The sequence below is a fragment of the Barbus barbus genome, assembly GCF_936440315.1.
Source record: "Barbus barbus genome assembly, chromosome: 41".
In the NCBI taxonomy this organism is placed as follows: Eukaryota; Metazoa; Chordata; class Actinopteri; order Cypriniformes; family Cyprinidae; genus Barbus; species Barbus barbus.
In genome coordinates this window covers 5,879,266-5,900,634 of record NC_136719.1, presented here as the reverse complement: position 1 = coordinate 5,900,634, position 21,369 = coordinate 5,879,266, and the positions used below count along the sequence as shown (strand labels likewise).

General features: G+C 35.3%; 1 protein-coding gene across 2 annotated transcripts in view; it reads right to left on the bottom strand.

Annotated features, from left to right (window-relative positions):
• Positions 1-20,490, bottom strand: part of LOC306860213 (plakophilin-1-like) — a 33,352-nt gene extending 12,862 nt beyond the window's left edge. The window contains exons 1-11 of one of the 2 annotated variants that reach the window (XM_079401790.1): positions 20,210-20,490; positions 17,085-17,191; positions 9,766-10,109; positions 9,383-9,527; positions 5,077-5,284; positions 4,681-4,843; positions 3,667-3,784; positions 2,821-2,979; positions 1,818-1,985; positions 1,584-1,737; positions 52-232 (exon numbers count right to left, since the gene is read on the bottom strand). In XM_079401790.1, the coding sequence (XP_079257916.1) occupies positions 52-232; positions 1,584-1,737; positions 1,818-1,985; positions 2,821-2,979; positions 3,667-3,784; positions 4,681-4,843; positions 5,077-5,284; positions 9,383-9,527; positions 9,766-10,109; positions 17,085-17,191; positions 20,210-20,390 (1,928 nt within the window). In that variant the 5' untranslated portion in view covers positions 20,391-20,490. The remainder of the gene's footprint in view (positions 1-51; positions 233-1,583; positions 1,738-1,817; positions 1,986-2,820; positions 2,980-3,666; positions 3,785-4,680; positions 4,844-5,076; positions 5,285-9,382; positions 9,528-9,765; positions 10,110-17,084; positions 17,192-20,209) is intronic. The other variant, XM_079401791.1, reaches the window with a different exon arrangement.
• Positions 20,491-21,369: the final 879 nt, after the last annotated feature.

Here is a 21,369-nt window from a genome sequence, read left to right as displayed (position 1 = left end):
TAATACCATAGTTTCACTTTTATACATGCATTTTTCTTTGGAAATACTTACATATTTGAGCTCAGCCTGCTCAGAGTGTTGACCAGCTTGGTGTTGATCATCTTCTTGCCAGTGTTGGGCTCTGCCAGCATGAGTGTGTGCATCACACGGCACGCTGTAGCCATGGTGCTGTCAGACTCAATCATTCTATCAGCCAACAGAACAGCACTGATGTTGGGAAGAATTTCCTTGGCTGTGGTTGACAAGAACATCATGGACATCAGGGATCATGAACTGCTGCAATGTTCAAGTAAAGTACAGTGCACTGTGTACAATAATATTTTATTCTGTATGATCTTTGTTGACCTGAAAGCTTGATGCTTTGAATAAGAATCAGAATTAGCTTTATTGGCCAGGTATGTTTGCACATACAAGGAATATGTTTTAGTGACAGTAGCTCCACAGTGCGACAGAATAACAGCGACAGGACAGGACACAGATAATAAAAGAAAAGAGAGAAAAAAATAAAATAAATAAATGTACAAATATACAAAATGGACATTAAGCAAAATAGCACAAACACAAAATAGAGTATGTACAGTAAAATTCAGTATGTACAGGCATGTTAGGTGCAAATTTGAAATGTAATAAGTATGTGTGTTAAATGCAACCACCCCCCCCCCCCCCCCCCCCCGTTGTTATTTCGAGTGTGAATCCTGCAGAAATATGTATCTATAGCCTAGAAAGCAAACAAAGAGCACTGCCTTTATATCCACTATCTGTCCCTGGTCTTCATCGTGATCTCATTAAGTTTTGCCAGATCAGTTACGCCAATATGGTAGTGAACAGATAATATCTCAATTTTTTACGTGGGTGCTCAGCCATTCCCGAGCACCCAAGGGATCAGCGCCAATGTTCACAGCATGCAAAAATAAAATTAGAACCGGCTGAAATGTTTCAAAATCACTTGTACCCTACCTGATCGAAAAAAAAAAAATCTAGTCTTCCACTCTGCCCGTGTCAGTTTGAGTCTTGTTAAAGATTTAAATCTCTGCTGCTGCCAAGATGCTCCTGTCTGTCACAGAATATGGAAAGTGAAACTTAAATCTGTCATAGGGCTGGTTGGATTTATTCATGCATGTTAAAAAATATTTAGCAAAAGCTTCTTTCTTTTCAGATTCTTATTTACAGCATTATCATAATAGGCAGTATATTAACTTATTGGGAGAAAACCGGTAGTTCTATGTGAAATCAGACATTTGAGCACCCCCATATAGCCAAAATGGTCTGCGAATATTTGATTGTGAGACCGGTAGTCGAATCAGGCTCCTCCTATCGAAGCATTGAATCTTCGACTATTCAACAGTTGGCAATCTGCTGGCGTCCATTCACACAAGCATAGAGTGTGTGAAACAAAACACCCGCAGCAAACAGAGGCTCAGGAGACTTACAGCACACTCTGCTTGAACTACATTTTCTTGTCTGTTCCTGTGCTTGTGCAGATGTTGCTCAACAAGCACACGCAAACTACAGCACAGAACTGACATCACTCTTTCATAGTTCATCTTTAGCAGTGGCACTTGAGTGTTACAAAAGACTCTTACCCATAGCACCCCGCAGAGATGACACCCGGGTCATGTTGCCCACTAAGGACATGGCGGTCTTCTGTAGGCCAGGGTTTCCTGATTTCAGCAGGTGTGAAATGACAGACAGGCCTTGCAGCTTCTGTATGATGCTTTGACTCATCAGAGTGGACAACTGTGCAGAGGTCAAAATACAAGTTAAACAACAAGTTCCTCAAGTTCAGTTGCGTGTGTATTTCCAGTAAGTGTACATACAGGGCTCTTTGAAGCGGTCAGGTTCTGCAGGGCTCCACAGCACGCTTCCAGAGTGGCCTCCTTCTGACTTCTGCCCAGCAGAGACAGATACATCTGCAGAGACTTTTGGTTGTACAACCAATCCACTCCTTCAGGATTGTCCTTCTCCATGGCTGGAAATTTGAACTCCTGATAACAAAAAGGAATGTATTGAAGAGGCCTTTTAAACACTCAGACAACTTGAAACTTCTGTCTAAACTACTGTGTGGTTAATATATATAAAAAAACAGCTTTAATATTAATAGTATAAATTTCCATGTTGGTCCATTGCTGGTTCGGTGCATGGAAATTACAAAAAAGTACTGCTGGTTGGAGGATGATTTCAACCGAATTTGAAGATTCTGTCATCATTTATTCACCTTCATGTGTTTCCAAACATGTGTAATTTAGCTTTTTCAGAGAAACATATATACACATTTTTTGACATATATAACATTTTTTTGAATGGTAATTTGATATTTTCAAATATTACCGCTCAAAAATTTGGGGTCGGTAAGATTTTGTGTTTTTGAAATAAGTCTCTTATGCTCACCAATATATTTGATCAAAAATACAGCAAAAACAGTAATAATGTTTTCTATTTGAATATATTTTAAAATGTAATTTATTTCTGTGATCAAAGCTGAATTTGCAGCATCAGTCTTCAGTGTCACATGGTCCTTCAGAAGTCATTCCAATTTGCTGATTTGCTGCTCAAGAAACATTTCTTATTATCATCAATGTTGAAAACAGTTGTGCTGCTTAATATTTTTGTGGAACAGCATTTATTTGAAATGGCAACTTTTCAAAAGACACTTTTCAAAGCTCCAGGAGTGTAATATTTCTTATTTTGTGTTCCACAGAATACAGAAAGTCATATGCGTTTGGAATATAATAATGTGAGTCTTATTTTTAGGTTAAGTAATCCTTGACCAGCATCCAAAACATCCTGCATGCTAGTCATTTTATCAGGAACAGCTCGTACCTTTGGGGTCTTGGGGCTCTTGGGGCTGAAGAGGCTCTTTTTGCTATTGTTCTCATTTGGTTTCTCGTCAGGAACAGACAACTGTTTGAAGTGATCTGGAGCCTCTTTCTCTAGCTGGTAACTCAAGTTATGAAGTATGCAGACACAGTTTTCCACCGACTGCTCCCACATCAACAAAACAAACAGAACCAGGACACAGAAGTCACTTTTAGCTTGTTGCACTACATTTTTGCACTACATTCTGGTAGACATTAAAACTCTATGAATATGCTTAACCCTATAAAGCCTACTGTATCATAAATGATATATGTGAATTTTTAGAGACTATACATTTTCAACATGATCAAATAGACAATCTTTTACATGCTTTCTGTTGTCTTATTAATCATTTATACTTTTTAGAATAAGGTCTTTTAGCATAATTGTACAAACGTCCACCTTCAGTTCATGGTTCATGTGTCTTTTTTGGAATATTTATCAAGTAAACGTAAGAATAACATTTATGTTGTAAGCAATATTTCAAGATATACATTTAATGGACTGAAGCAACTTAGGTTTACTTGATTATCCATACATAATTTTTAAGAAAAATCATGTTAAAATGTGAGTAGATCATCAGGCTTTTGAATAACATTTATTTGTTCATCATCGTTTTGCACTGCATTATGTTTTGAAACTCACAATAGAAAATGGCATATATGTGCCTCTGAATAAAATTTCTACATTTTTCTATATGAGCAACAAAAGCCTGATGTATTAAATATTGTATGCAGCAAAAAAAATGTTAGTCTAAAAGTTCAATTTAAAAATTTGGAGATCATGCAGCAAAAATGAAAGCATGATAACCTTGTCATCTGGATCGCTTATTTCCATTTGAGTCTGAACGTAAGTTATGAGACCGTCGATAAGTTTCGGGCAGCTCCTCATCGATATCCTCTCCTGATCACCAGCACAGCTGAGGTTCCTGCAAGAGCACAACCAGAACTTCACATTAAAACAGACATTAATTTTGCACAACCGCACAATGATTATTTGTATGCTAGTCTGGTGTAACAGTCCACTTTCTGTCCAACCCAAGTACGTCAACATCTTGTGATCTGCCTCCGATAACAAACAAGTTGGTATGAAAACTTGCATGAAACAACATGATGATGAGCACAGATGAATTATAAAGCATCGCTCAGGTGGTTTAGTGTAAGTCATTGCCCGTGTGAGGGATTATTGGGTGTTAAAGATGACGTCATTACACGATAAATAGTGTGTGACTATATTTCACTTGTTCTTGCCAAAAACAACCCACTGAACCTGAAAACAGCACTCCTGGCATAATAGGCCACCATGCAAGAAAGTGAAAATGTGCATAGACTGCATAGATTTTTAGGTACTAGGTAAGCAATAAAATTATGAATTATGGTTATGAATTTGACAAAGTACGAGTTATTTACTCACCCTCATGTCATTCAATAGCATGTACTGTTATTTTTCTGTGGAATGACATAAGCTGGCATACAATTTGGAATATAGTACTAATTGTTCCATTTATGTGTGTTTTTAGAGTTTCTAAGGTTGCCTAAATTATAAAAGAAATGTATTTTTTTTGGATGAACTATAACTTTAATTAAAACAAACAAGTATCTCTATTATATTTTGAGATACTTGTTTGTTTCACTTAAAGTTATAGTTCATCCAAAAAAATTACATTTCTTTTATATAGGCAACGTTTTGTCTCCTTTAGATACCCTTATTTATCTCTATTATATTTTGCTTAAAAATATGATTTTTTCCTAATTTGTTCAGATGTCACTGTGTTCTTGTATTCAACAGTCAGTTTCTGTGCAGGACTCGGACAGCATAACGCACCTTAAACAGCCAGTGGTGTTGCAGAAGACCTCAGTGTCAATATGTTTGTTGCTGTCAGTCCAAAAGTTGTATGGCACCACAATGCTTTCTGTAAGCTGCGGCATGGCGTTCCTGATCAGCTCTGGCTTCAGTTCATCAGCCGAGGACAGATTCCACAACAGACCTGAACAGACATCAAAGGGTCATACTCCATACCTCACATTGTATACTATTTTCTTTTTAAATTTGATAAACATTAATATCAAACACAAAACCAATTCATGTCACTTTCTTTTATTTTAACTATAAAGGACACCATTCACATACGATGTGATGAGATCATAGGACAACTAATGACACACGGCACATTAAAATGTTGAAGCAAGGAAAGAGTCGAGTGAGAGCGGCACGTCTTACCAGTGAGTTCTTTCTGTGTTTCTATAACGTTGGTGTTTTTGAGCAAGGACATAATGGCCTCTACTCCTTCACAACGTTTCACCTCAAGCTTGTTAACGCTGTCTTTAAAAACCGAGTTGCGCAGTGCAGCGGCAGCGGTCTGTTGCAGCTGTGGATTGTCACTTTTCAGCAGCTTAATAAGAGCAGGAATCCCTCCCAAACGCAAAACCTTTAAGTGATACAAAACAATCCTTATGATTAAATCATTTACAATAATTTGTAGTATTTAATTACATTACAAAATATATATGTGGACTATGTAATTAATTATTTGTAACAGACAGACAGAAGGATGGAGAGATAGATAGAAACACAGACAGAAAGACAGACAGATGGATAGACAGACAGACAGGCAGATAGACAGATATATAGATACAGACATATACAGATAGATAGACAGACAGACAGACAGAAAGATACAGACAGACAGACAGACGGATAGATAGACAGATATATAGATACAGACAACAGACAGACAGATAGACAGACAGATATACAGGTGCATCTCAGTAAATTAGAATGTCATGGAAAAGTTCATTTATTTCAGTAATTCAACTCAAATTGTGAAACTCGTGTATTAAATAAATTCAATGCACACAGACTGAAGTAGTTTAAGTCTTTGGTTCTTTTAATTGTGATGATTTAGGCTCACATTTAACAAAAACCCACCAATTCACTATCTCAACAAATTTGAATACTTCATAAGACCAATAAAAAATAAAAAATAAACATTTTTAGTGAATTGTTGGCCTTCTGGAAAGTATGTTCATTTACTGTATATGTACTCAATACTTGGTAGGGGCTCCTTTTGCTTTAATTACTGCCTCAATTACGCGTGGCATGGAGGTGATCAGTTTGTGGCACTGCTGAGGTGGTATGGAAGCCCAGGTTGCTTTGATAGCGGTCATCTGCATTGTTGGGTCTGGTGTCTCTCATCTTCCTCTTGACAGTATCCCATAGATTCTCAATGGGGTTCAGGTCAGGCGAGTTTGCTGGCCAATCAAGCACAGTAACACCATGGTCATTGAACCAGCTTTTGGTACCTTTGGCAGTCTGGGCAGGTGCCAAGTCCTGCTGGAAAATGAAATCAGCATCTCCATAAAGCTTGTCAGCAGAAGGAAGCAAGAAGTTCTCTAAAATTTCCTGGTAGATGGCTGCATTGACTGTGGACTTCAGAAAACACAGTGGACCAACACCAGCAGATGACATGGCAGCCCAAATCATCACTGACTGTGGAAACTTCACACTGGACTTCAAGCAACATGGATTCTGTGCCTCTCCTCTCTTCCTCCAGACTCTGGGACCTTGATTTCCAAATGAAATGCAAAATTTACTTTCATCTGAAAAGAGGACTTTGGACTGAGCAACAGTCCAGTTCTTTTTCTCCTTAGCCTAGGTAAGATGCTTCTCACATTGTCTCTGGTTCAGAAGTGGCTTGGTAGCCCTTTTCCTGAAGACGTCTGAGCGTGGTGACTCTTGATGCACTGACTCCAGCTTCAGTCCACTCCTTGTGAAGCTCTCCCAAGTGTTTGAATCAGCTTTCTTCACAGTATTCTCAAGCTTGCGGTCATCCCTGTTGCTTGTGCACCTTTTCCTACCCAAATTCTTCCTTCCAGTCAACTTTGCATTTAATATGCTTTGATACAGCACTCTGTAAACAGCCACAGCTTTCAGTAATGACCCTCTGTGACTTACCCTCTTTGTGGAGGGCATCAATGTTTGTCTTCTGGATCATTGCCAATTCAGCAGTCTTCTCCATTATTGTGGTTTCAAAGTACAAGAGATACCCGGAATTTATACTGTAGAGATGGTCATTAATTGAAACTCAAATGTAAATATTCTAATATTTTGAGATACAGATTTTTTACTTTCATGAGCTGTAAGCTCTAATCATCAAAATTAAAACAAAAAAACTTTTGAAATGTTTTACTTTACATGCAATGAATCTAAAATATACGAAAGTTTCACTTTTTGAAATAACTTACAAGAAAAAATTAACTTTTTACATTTATTCATTTAGCTGACGCTTTTATCCAAAGCGACTTACAATTGCTATATATGTCAGAGGTTGCACGCCTCTGGAGCAACTAGGGGTTAAGTGTCTTGCTCAGGGACACATTGGTGTCTCACAGTGGATTCGAACCCGGGTCTCTCACACCAAAGGCATGTGTCTTAACCACTGCGCCTTCACCACAACTTTTTCACGACATTCTAATTTATTGAGATGCACCTGTATATACAGACAGAAAGATAGATAGACAGATATATACACAGACAGACAGACAGACAGATAGATAATGATATGGCTTTCTAATAGTATCACCCAACAAAGGGCGTAAATTTCAGGGGGACGGGGGGGGGGGGGGGGGGGGGGGTTGTCTGAGGGTTGTCCCCCCTAAAAATGTAATTACAAACCACTTTGTGTATTGTAAATGGGTCAATGACGTGACTCTACTTTTTTTGTGTCCATATCGTTTAATTAAGTTTAAAAGGGTTAAAATGTCAAAATAAATGTGCAAATGAATTGCATACATTCTCTTTTTTTTGGACCAAGTCTAAAATTTCTGGTTTTAATTCATTTTGAGGGAATATTTGGGGGATGATTGCAAAAATGTCAATGTGGCGTAACCGTAAAAACTTTGTACCAAAGAACTGATCTTGTTCAGAAAAGGTGAAATTCTCAATAAAAACCAGATCAGCTAGTTTGGCATAATCTTACATTTGTACAATTTAATAGTAAATAAAAGTAAATGGAGCATCATTGTTCTGAATATTATAATTAATTTGGGGAATTATGGGAATCAAGTCAAATTCCTTGAGTGTCAAGGCGGTGCAACTACCATTCAAGGAGCCATTTTGTTAATATTTTGCAAGAAGGTCATGTGACAGGAAATTATATCACAGAGAAGGGCCTCTGGTGATACTAACTGCTGCATGCAAATGTTAGTAACTCTCTTTAAAATGTGAGATAATTTAACATTTTTAGGGTATGGTCAGGTATTCTTAGGTATACATGTCAAATGGTATGACCTCAGGAATACATTGATAATTCATCATTATTATAAAAATGAGTATTAACTTTAAAAATGACATTTGAAATATTCCCACCAAGGTCATGTACTTACCTACCATATACATGACCATGATAATGCCTGTCAAATTTAATTTTAAATGGAAATGGCAAGTGGTGTAATCGGTTACACCATTTGACTCCTATTACAAGCCTTTCTGTTAGGGGCCAATTTAGTCAAATATCACTAGTTTATGATGCTGGTTAAAGATGTAATATAAACTAACCTACTATTAGAAAATATTTTCCAGTGTTTAATGTTATATTTTTTTGAGAAAGTGTTTCTGTGTCTACAACTTTATTATTAAAGCTCTGTAAGTCGAGGATAAAATAATTATATTGCACAACATTTAGTGTTTTTGAAATGTTCTACACAAATGTAGACATGGTAATGTTTACGCGGCACGATGCAACGCGACGCGTAAAAAGACAGTATAAGTCATTATAATCAGTAATTATGTCCCCACTGGATGTAATAAATGCCTCGTTTATAATGGGTTTTATTGTTTGTCTTGTCGCACCGGGACACGGCATCAGAATACGTTGAGGGGCGTAGCATTTCCGTCACACGCTTGAGGTATTCGGCCAATCACAACGCACTGGATAGCTGGCCAATCAGACCACACCGCACTTCTCAGATCGAAGAGCTTTGTAAAAATCGATGCGCTTCAGAAAGGCGGAGCATAGAGGAGCAACAATAATGTACAGTATGTGAAAAATAATGTGTTTTTTGAACCTTAAAGTCCATGTAAAGTGTTATTAAAATGTGTTCTGAGTTTGTCACACAACAGAAAAATATGTTATTAGCCATGGCGTGCCCTCCATGGCGTCATCCAGCCACCGGATTTAGCAACGTCATATGACCCCTTTAATACAGATGATGCTGGACCATTAATAAATTAGTCATGACAAAAAAAGATGATATCCGATGTATTTTTCTATGAGCGATTATAAGGTTACCTAGCTTATCTTGTTTAATACCGTATCCTGTTGGATAGTAAGTCACGCACTACAACTTACACGGCGATAAGCCTGTGTGTGAACTCATATGAGTAATATTGTAGACCAACCGATGTGTTGGGTTTTGCTCAATATGATGTTAAGTGCAGTGGGCTTGCTGCCGTTGAATATCTAAATGAGAGGCGTCCTCGGTCCCAGACGAAGGCAGGTTTAATTCTGACTGAAACGTTTGCTGACCTCTTGTTTAGCTAGTTCTTCACTGAAGGTGTGGTGCTGTATGAATGAAGCTCCACACAGCTGATGGCTGGTGTCAGATAGTGACAGATACTCCACTGCCTCCTCCAGAGTGATGTTAGAAACAGATCCCTTGGCACCATTCACACTGAACAATGTTTAAGAAACAAGTAACAGACACAAATTTAGCTTTGACAAACTATGACAAAAACATAGAAGAGAAAAAGACAAAAATTTTAATATGTATTTGCTATAAGTCCATTTTTAAATGTTTAGAAAATAAACACAATGTTTCTGTGAAGCATCTAATGCGCTTTTACATACTACTATTAGCACATAACATATATAAACTACATTGAGACAGAGCCCAAATGCAGCACACTCACCCCAGCGCTTCTGATTTGTCCTTGGTAGTGGTGACTTTTGTAATTGTCTGTGATTGGCTGAGGGAAGGTTTGATGCTTGCGACCTGGGATTGGCTGGTGCTGGCAGGCAGGTTATTCTGCTGGAGTCTCATGGATTTTCCAGTCGCTCGGTTATATCGCATAGTATACGACCTCATCTTGGACTGCTGGGTAATTGTGCCGCCTGTCTTTTTCAAGGCAGAGTCGCTGCCACCGCGTTTCATCCCATTGGACTGAGACCGTGCATTCGAGTTCATCTGAGACTCACACTTGCTGTTGTGGGTCTGTCTTCTCACCGTGTTGCGCACTCTCAAGCTGCGACCAGTCTGGGCAAATAAAAAGCAATGATGAATAAAGCGCTAATGGATTAAGAAAAATCAGGAATAAGATAAAGTAAAGATTTACAGTTGAAGCCAAAACATTACATACACCTTTCAGAATCTGCAAAATGTTAATTATTTTACCAAAATAAGAGGGATCATACAAAATGCATGTTATTGTTTATTTAGTACTGGCCTGAATAAGATATTTCATATAAAATATGTTTACATATAGTCCACAAGAGAAAATAGTGAATTTATAAAAATGACCCCGTTCAAAAGTTTACATACACTTGATTCTTAATACTGTGTTGTTACCTGAACGATCCAAAGTTGTGTTTTTTTTGTTTAGGGATAGGGATAGATCACATTAATAATTAACACATTTTGCAGATTCTGAAAGGTGTATGTAAAGTTTTGACTTCAACTGTATATGCAAACAACTTAAGCTAAATAAGAAAATAATTATGATACAACAAAAATGTTTGGTCACACTTTAAGGTCCAATTTCTGCTATTAACAAGACATTAACTACAAATTTGGCATCAGTAAACTCTTAATTTACTGCTTATTAATAGTTAGTAAGGTAGTTGTTAAGTTTAGGTATTGGGTGGGGTTAGAGATGTAGAATATGGTCATGCAGAATATGTGCTTTAAGTACTAATAAACAGCCAATATGATAATAATAAGCATTTTAATAAGCAACTAATTAATAGAGAGAATTTGTCCCTATACTAAAGTGTTGCCAAATTTTTTAATAGAAATGTGAAGCTTGTTATGGAAGCTTATTTCTGCCACAGAATTAAAAAATAAAAAGTTAATTTTTTAATAAATCTCATAATTTCCAGTTTAAATCTCACAAATCTGACTTTTGTCTCAAAAATGCTAGTTTATAACTCAAAATTCAGACTAAAAATTCCCTAAGAATTGCACTTTTATATCCTACTTTTTTTTCTCAGAATTGCAAGTTTATATCTTACAAATCAGACTGTTTTTCAGAACTGTGTTTATATCTTGCCATTCATATTTTTTCCTCAGAATTGCGACTTTGTATCTCATAATTGTGAGTTATAAACTTCTAAAGACTTGTCCAGACCCTAAAGACCTGAATTACGACTTCATATCTCGCAATAGCAAGTTATTAATCGTGAGATGTAAATCCAATTGCAAAAAAAAAAAAAATTAGATAAAAAGTTGCAATTGACTTTTTAAATATTATTATTTTTATTCCGTGGCAGAAGTAAGCTCCCATTTCTTTCTTCGTTAAAGCTTTTATGTTTTTGTTTTGTTTTGTTCTTTATGACTTCTGAAGTACACATTTTTGAGCTGATTACTTTGGGCTGTACTATCAAAACAGTTCAACAGATGCATTATTTTATACTCCAGTTGCATTACTCTATTTGCGATACTGTTAACTGTCTGCTTTTCTTTCCCTTTTGATTTTGCAAAATTATACAATCAAAATTATTTTCTGCGGTAATGATATAGCTTAAACATTTAACTCAGCATATTCCTTTACCACAGTCATGCAGAGCTGAAGACTTGTGAAAGGGTGGAGTAAACATTTCTTGAGGTCAAATGTTATGCATTCAATCGAATACTACAGTAATTAGGTTCATCTGTTACTTGGTAGAAGCAGCCAGATAGAAACCAACATGGACAGGTTGTGTGACATACCTAAATCCAAAAAACAAAACACAAACAAAACGAACTTACAATAAGGAATTTACTACATTAATCTGTTAACTGTCGGTTCCGCTTTTTGAGTATAGGCCTGAAAATGACATTTCCAACTTAAATTGTTATACATTTTGAATGGTTTGGAGCAGATACTTAAGGTTGGTCTCTTTTTAAAGAAAAAAGTTATAAAAAGTATATTACAAAAAAGTTATGGAAGTTTTAGTTTATGGAAATATAAAATGTAAAAATTTTACATATATATTTTACAAAACATGTTTTACTCTAAAACTGCTAGAAAATCAAAAATCTAAATCTGAAAAAGTTATGTTCCAAATTTGAGGTTGATATCTCAAAAAATGAGCTTTCAGTGAAATTTAGTTTGGGCGTAGTACCAAGCTTTTCCACTAGATGACCATCAAACCCCATTAGTAACCATATAAGGGCGGCTCCATTTCCATATATGGTTCGAGTGATCTGAAACATGTTTTTCCTTACTTTTCTCAATATTTATGACGTAGACATCACATTCAGAAGTATTAAGGGTAGTATGGCAGTATTTGATTTCAATTCAACCTCTAAAAAACACATAAAAGACATGCAGCAAGAACCCTGGACGTACGTTATAGTTCACGCTGCATCAAAAATTGAGAACCTATTGTTTTTTCTTTATATTCGAAACACTTTTAGACGTTTTTTTCTCAAAAAATAGAATGAATGTTATCTTTTGAACACTTGACATGAACATGAATGGCTGATTTTTCATGATTTTATATATGTATCACTATTTCAAAGTAAAGGTCAGTTCTCGCTCTGAGTCTGATGAGTACTCTTCTTACAAATTAATAAATTACGGTTGCTCTGTAAACTATTTCAAAAATCAGTCACCAAATATGAAAACTAGAGTCTTTAAGCTTTCAAACGATATTTTGTCAAGATTGCTTTAGGTTCAGACTAAGATATTACTGTTTAAAACATGTAATGGCAAGTGGGCCCACCGGTGGGTCTGTGACAGTTAACAGGTTTTAAATATGGGGTGGCTTGCAATAAGGATAAACACGGCCTGTACCAATTACAATATGTTCTGTAAATGATTGTTTGCTGAGAGCATGAACTCATCGGAATTCAAGAGATATTTAGAAAGCAAACAGCTATGATCCAATGCTATACTAAAAGTCAGTTTACCTACATTATGCTAATAGTAATACTGATATTGAACTACTAGAACTACTGATTTAAAGCCACTTCTCATGGTTTAATGAGCAGATGCAGTTTCTCAGGTCTTGCTCAAGGGCACAATGGTGTAATAACTCCTTCACTCTGATCCAGGGGAGCATGGACTGAGCTCTTGGATTTATGTTACAAAATGATCAAGATGCAGAGAAAGAAAGAAAATCTGAGACACAGGAAAAGACTTGTATGAAGTTTAAGTGAGTATATTGCTAGAAGACAATCGGCTTGATTAAAAATACTCTTGGTTTAAGAGAATGAGCACACATGCAGGGAACACACTGCAAAATGAGCCAAACTGTTTCAAATCACAATAGAAGCCTGCTGAGCTCTGACTGTGCTAATTCACAAATGGTCCGCTTTACATATCTATCGTAAATGGAAGGCAATGCTTTAAAGAGTGACGCAAATTTTCAATGTGCAGGAAAAAGAAAAAGAGAGAAAAAACACATTGGCAATTTATGTTTGTCTACACTGTATCTGTCTACATTATTTATCATGCATTATTTTTTTACATGCAAATGCAATTTTTAAAAGGTTTCACATGACATCAAGTTATATTTTATATTTTAATTCCAAACGTGCATAAATATATGTGTACCTGAGTTATTTTAGTATCACTGAGATACTATTAGTTAGCTTAATTAGTTTTTATTCTTACATTTTCTGTTTTCATTTTAATTTTAGTTCAAATTTTGGTCATTTTGTTTTGTGTTTTTGTCATTTTCATAATTTTTTGTTCAATATAATTATCATTCATTTTTATTTTCAGTTATTTTAGCACATCAAGATAAACTAAAAGAAAATGAAAATGCTGCCTTGACAACTAGCTTATTGTTTGCACTTTATTTCAGTTAAAGTTTTGTTTCAAGTAACATAAAATTGTTTTATGGTTTTATTTTTATGTAAACTATAATAACCCTGATGTGTATCCTTTACTTGTTATAAAGAATCTGATTAGTCCCACAGCCGGCTCTGATTGATGTAAGTAATATAAAATCAATGATTTACTGGTCATATGACCATGCACACAATCTATTATATCCCTGCCATATTGCGATGGGGTGTGTTTCTTTGGCAAATGGCCATTAACACCCCTGTAAATGAGAGACTTTACTGTAAATCATTAACTTTAACCCATCACTTTATGATACGTTGATCACTATGCAGCAATACCCTGGATTGTTAGAACGGTTCAAAAATTATATAAAACTGCTACAGCATTACCAGTAGATCTATGAAACATGTAGGGCATAATAAAGTTGCTCTGCAATAAGTTTGTTTACATGAACAGCATTTTCCCATAAAGATCTGAGGCCTGTACCATGACGCCGGTTTAGCTGGCTAACCAGATAAGTTTCAGTTTAGTTTGCGCCAACTCTGGGTTTTAGGTACCATGAAAGTGGTTTGGCTTTTAGCAGTGTTCATCGCCATAGTAACTTAGACTCCACAGCTAACCTGCTTCGGGGCAGGTTGTGTTCTGGTTTAGAGATCTTAAACCGAAATATCTGACGCAATAAAGCCAGTTTATCTACATAGTAGCACATTTTTAAAGAAAATCATCTGATTTTTAGAGATGATTATTTTTTATATAATTATTATACCCTTAATCCATTACACAAGCCAGCTTAGTTTAATAGTAATTATTAAGATTTAATATTAAATTAATATAAACATATAGATAATATGCAATATAAATAAGTTTTAGAATCAATAGCTGTAAACATGACTACATACGAGTTTAGATTTTTAAGTGTTTTTATACCTATTAATATTATAAACTCTATAAACTAACTTTACAACTATTACTTGCACTTACATGGTAAGATGTTCTCTTTAAGTTTTATTCTTTCATGGATAGATCGTTTCATCTTGCTGTGTAAATGTGTTTAAATTCTTCATATTGTTCAATCTTTTAATCTTTGGTAGTGAATCACACTGACTCTCTCACGAGAAGTGAATCACAGTTTCAAGGCATGTGATTGGCTGCTCATTACTGATGTCACACATTCATGGTCCATTAAGTCAGGATCAAGCCTGAGTTGACAGAGAAAGTTGATGATCCGCTTCATGGTACCAAAAAAGCCGGATTGGTTTGGTTTTGTCAACTCAAAACTAATTCTGTAACCCTGAGTTTGTTCAGCCACTATCATGGTACAGGCCCCTGTATTCTGGCTAAAGGAATAATTCATCCAAAAATGAAAATTTGCTGAAAATGTTCTCATCCTCAGGCCATCCAAGATGTAGATGAGTTTGTTTCTTCGTTGAAACAGATTTGGAGAAATGTAGCATTGCATCGCTTACCAATGGATGCTCTGCAGTGAATGGGTGCCGTCAGATTGAGAGTCCAAACTGCTGATAAAAACATCACATTAATCTACAAGTAATCCACACCACTCCAGTCCATCAGTAATGGATTTGTTTCTTAAAAACATGCAGCTTTTCACTTCACAAGACTGGTTTTGATGGACTGGAGTGGTGAAGATCGCTAGTGGATAATTGTGATGTTTTTATCAGCTGTTTGGACAGCTCATTCTGACGGCACCCATTCACTGCACAGGATCTATTACTGATTTCTCCAATTCTGATAATGAAGAAACCAACTCATCTACATCTTGGATGCTCTTGGAAGTTCAAAAAGGTAGCTTAAAGTAATGTTTGCATGACAATCCACTAAATGGAATAAACAAGTTTACATGATGCATAAAGTATGAGAATGTGACCAAATTCTGATTGGTATGAATATTACACAGTATAAACAGACACATTGTCTATGTCAAAGAAAGTTAAAGTTAAGAATTAATGACACATTTATAATAAACGCACAAAACCATTTCACAACAATTACACTGTGATGCTTTAAAACACAAAACTTTTGTATCCTTTCATCTCTCAATACAAATGTATTCATTAAATCTGATACCATTCCTGCCGCTCTTATCTGGAAAGAAACAAAAGCCGGTCTGATCAAAGTTAAACTACAAAACATTATAATCTCATAATAAATGTCCCTGTAGCAGATCTCGCAATAATAAACATTTCATATCTTTTTAGAAGCTGCCGTTCAACAGCGCATAATGAAACAAAGTAACCTTTCTTAGGCAACGTCTACAGAACAAATGCTGAACACAGAGCACATTCTTAGGTATTACGCTGTAATGTTTTTGCATAAACAAAATACTCTTGGTTTAAGAATATACACACACAGGGAATTCTGTTCCACCAGCTTGTTTCATATCACAATACCATAGACTGCTGTGTTCTGAGTGTGCTAATTCACAGACGCTGTAACTGAACTATCTACTCAAAAGGAAATGCAGTGCTACTGCATATATATAATATCCATAATGCAATGAGACTGAATATCTCAATCATGCTCAGTCATATTATAAACTAAAATGAAAACCAAAAATATATATTATATTTGCATGAATAAAATACTGTAAAGCACAAAAATATCATTTTCAAAAAAATGCATTTCACTCGCGTTTGAGACTAAAAATGGATGTATGCGAACTGTAAAGTGTATTTAGGAGCACAAGTAAGTTTTATGAAACATAATTTTCCCTTATCATTTTACGAAGTCTCAAATTTGGGGATGGAAAAACGGGAATCGCTAAACAGCCTGTTATGTTATTATTAAACTTGCTTGTAAATGTCTCCTTGTATCCTTTATTAAAGAAAAACACATTATTTGATTACATTTTCATTGCATCCGTAAAGATATTTAATGTGTTCCTAAATTTTACAAATCAGGAGAACGTGTCCCTTGGGAAAAATATAAAGCATCAAGCTCCGCTTATATCAAATTGATCAAAAACTACCAACTATCAATTATGAAAAAGCCCATCTAGCAGAAGGATTTTATTCCAATTTAGTAATATACTGCTAAAATTGAGTGAATTCTATTTGCTGAATATCAAAATACTTAGCTATATGAGTTACATGGAGAGGGAGAATTGCCAGTTGTGCACAACCAAGCACGTGTCTGCCGCGACATGAAACTCTAAATAGGCAGCGATCATAAATCAGTGTTGTCAAGCGGTACAGTATATATAGTGTGTGAGACTTTACCATTCTGCTGTGTCTTGTTGTCATGTTGGAGCTGAAGAGCGTGCCGTTCAGTTTTGTAGGTGAAAACTGGAATTTCGGCTCACTGAATTCTGTCGCCGATCCCGGAGCTACAGAAAGTGCAAACAAATTGACAAATTTCATAATTACACTAATTTACTAGTAACTAGATTTGATAATTAAATATGATACGTTTAGTGAATGTCTAGTTCACATAGTTAAACATGAATAGCAACATTTATATAAACAAAAATATATTTTCAAATGTTTTAGAACCCCCAGCTTCTCTTTGTTTGTTTGTAGAGCTGCAAAATGTGCCCCCAAATTGTGTAATTATATATAAATAAAACTATAATAATAATAATAATAATACAAAATAAAAAAAAAGAAATATTACTATAGTAAACAAATCAAGAAATTTAAGAAAAAATATGTAATTATATTTATTTTATTTTATGGTGCAACTGTAAAATTACAATCCCAGTGTTTATGGCTGTCCTAATTTACTAATTTTAAAACATTAAACACCAAAATTTGATTTTGACAAACACTAAACATGATTAGGCATGTAATATTCACTTGAATCCATATCACGATATTGTTGGGGTTTTTTCCCGATCAATCATGCCGCACTATCCAAATGTCTCACTTATAGGCAATATAAGTTTAATTTTCAAAATTTCTCTAAAGAGACAAATAATTGTTGTATATGTACTAACCCTTAGCTTCCATTAATAGCATTAACAAACATCATTACATTAACGTCATTAGTGTCAGCAAAGCAACATGATATACTCCAAATTAAACTTTAAACTACAAAAATAACTTTTTTATAATTATTGTATAATTACACATGCAGTATTCTGCCTATTTACATTCTAATAGGGGAGCATATATACTATAATTGTTTTACGATATCAAAGGACTGTTTACATTAATACGTAAAAACTTACATACAGCACTTAAATGCACACTTTCTCTTAAATATTAATACAATTTTATTTGGTGCAAAAAACAAAAATTTGTCAGCAACCCAGACATTCAGATATTTTGAAAATTCATATATATTTGCACATGATATATTGATATGTTATGAATTAAGTCTGTTATTAAAGCATGCAATAAAATACAACATGCAACTGTGTTAAATAAGACACATAATTCTCTCAGCAAAAATCCTTGAGATATTAAATGTAACTGAATTGAATGAAAATTAGCAAACTTCTGCACTAGACACGTGTCACTTCTAAACACTGGGAGGATTACGTCTGTGTCTCAAAGCTTATAGTGAGCTGCCTACCTAGACAGCATTTTGGGCAGCATAAGCTCACAAAAATGTGAAGGTAGTATATTCCTGGCTAATGACTGTTGTACTGTCAGTCATTTTTACAGTAGCAGTTCTACAGTAATCACAAGTGTCTGTTACAGTTGTATATTTACAGTAATACTGTGATGGCCACAGAATACTACGCTGCTGCTTAGATTCCCAAAATGCACTGCAGCAAGAATAAATTATGTGGTTGCTTTAAAAAAAAAAAAAAAAAAGTGAACCCTTGTGAAAAAGAAGTGTTTAATTATAAATAAAAAGTCAAATTTTACTTTGAAGTACATTTTTTTAATAATGGTTAAAAAGTACACTTATTTTGTTGTGTTGATTAATATACTAAAACACAAGTACTTGATGATTGTGTTATTTCACATTGCATTTAAAGTTAATATATTTTAATAAATGAATTTAATTAATTAACCAAAATTCAATATATTAAATTTGTACGTTTATTTACACATTGATTTGAACGAAAACAGCAAACGCTGTTTATGCTCAGTGGATACTCTCCAAAATGGCACTACGGAATCATATAATATTAATAAATCATATAATTATTAGTAATTAATAATAATAATAATGGCGCATTGGAGGAGATGAATTGTTGAATAAAGTCATTATTTTTGTTTTCTTTGTGTACAAAAATGATTTTCTTAGCTTTGTAAAATTACGGTTGAACCCCTGATGTCACATGGATTATTTTACCGATGTCCTTGCTATGTTTCTGTGCCTTGGTCGTGTTAATTACATTGCTGTCTATGGAGGGTCAGACAGCTCTCAGAATGCATCTTAATTTGTGTTACGAAGATGAACGAAGGTCTTACAGGTTTGGAACGACATGAGGGTGAGTAATTAATGACAGAATTTTCATTTTGGGGTGAACTATCCCTTTAAGTGTTTGAAAACATTACACTCAGTTCCCACTTATGTAGGCTATATAAGTACATAATTTCCATAATAAGTACTCTTTGTACTCTTTGTTCTTTTTCACAAGGGAAAGTTTGTTCTGTTGCAGTTTTTGCTGTCATGTGTACTTACAATACTATTACTTTGTGATTAAGTTTTTTTTATTAGTATCAATAATTATGTTTATTGAAAATTCAATATTCCTGAGCTTTGAGTAGCCTACTTGTTGAGTGTTTACAACTCATAGTAAAGATTTAGCAGAGATAAAAACAGTGTTGCATGCTCAAAGAGATAAACAATTAAAATGTTATAATAAATAATTACTAGACAAGTCCCAATTGTTTACTGAAAACTAATATTATTATTCTACACTAGATTGTATTGCATGGCCACACAATAGACTGCAAGTTGTTTATACTTGCTTCCAGCCAAATAAAACATTAATAAATCATGATGATTTCAAAACACAACTAAACTATATCCCACAATGCGTGATATGATTATGTTTACCGTAATTTGTTATGAAACAGTGGCCTGGAATTTATTGACTTCCCAGAGAAACAAGCTTAAAACATACTTTGCACTGTATTTAGGATGCATGCAGGATGGGATAAAATGTGCATACTGTAGCCTATATCAGCCCCAAAGATGCAGTGTAGATAGACTTCAAGTTCACAAGGTTTTGAGACACACCCCGTCAAAAAATCTTGTGTTTGAGATATTGATTACAAATGAATGCAGCTTTGCCTCAAAGACCTGCTTGAACTTGCTAATGATTTTTATACAGATACTGCCAAATAAGTGAAGTTTATTAAAGTTGTGAGATTTATTTCACGCTGTCTTAATGGCATTACAACTAATGCCTCTGCTCTGTGCATATAAACAGCGCACTTACTTGTTGGGGACGCAATGGAGTCATTCCTGACCATCTTCGTCGACTTGCTTCTCTTAATGGACTTCACCTGCTCCAGGACGCGCTGCTGCCCCGTCCGCTGTTTTTTGTCGGAGGGCAGCATCAGAGAGGTGTCCTCCATAGAGATGGAGCCCAGAGCCGAGCGAATCGGCTCGGCAGTCATCGCTGCTCTCAGTGGTTCTGCTCGCGCTTATGGCCAAACCAGAGTCTGTGCGCGCACTTCAGAGGGGAACCACACCTAAGGTCACACCCATCTGATGTGTGGCGCCGCGCACCAATCACAGGTCCACATTCACTATTTAAACCTGTCAAGTTTTCTCTCAAAAGTCATGAGTTCCAAAACGAAACTCTGCTTTCTCTTGCACAACTCTTGCTATGTTCCCTTTCGAATGGGGTGCTTATAGAGAGGGTGATTTTGGTCATGCCACTAATAGACAATTAAAAAATATGTAAAAAAAAAAACTGAAGTTATATTGGTTATAATGTTCCAAAGGTTACATACCCTTAATTATAGCAGTGCTATCATGAGTTGCATCAATGCCTGCTTGCAGCCTTGTGTGCTGTTGTCTAGGAGTTTCACAATTGTGGTTCAACTATTTCAGCCTATCTATAGAAACATATCTGTTATGCTCTTTCGTGTGTGACATGCGGTTATTGGATAGTGTAATGTCCACATGCTCCAGTGTGGATGATGGTCTCTGGCATCACACTTCAGTGACAGATCTTGCAGGCGCCAACACTTCTACAATGTCTGACATTCACTCACCAGAATAACACAGTATAACTGCATGCTTTAGTGTGTAAAGCAGTGTATAACATGCATCACCATCCCTGACTCAGCTGAGATGATCAAACACACAAGTGTTGTAACAATTAGCCCTTCTTTTACAACCACACCCAGAAATACTATTTCTCCTACTATTTTGTTATCTAACAAAAGGGCATAGATGTTAATTATTGTCTATAATATTGTTATGGTAATGGTTTCCTACTTAAATATTATAAAAACCTACTAGAAGACACAATCTTCACTTGTGTTACTTGCTAGTCTGATGTAGCATTATAGGCTTGGCAAAAAAAAAAGGATCATATGTTAAAATAGATTTAAAAAAAAAACTATAACAATATTTCCCCCTAATTTT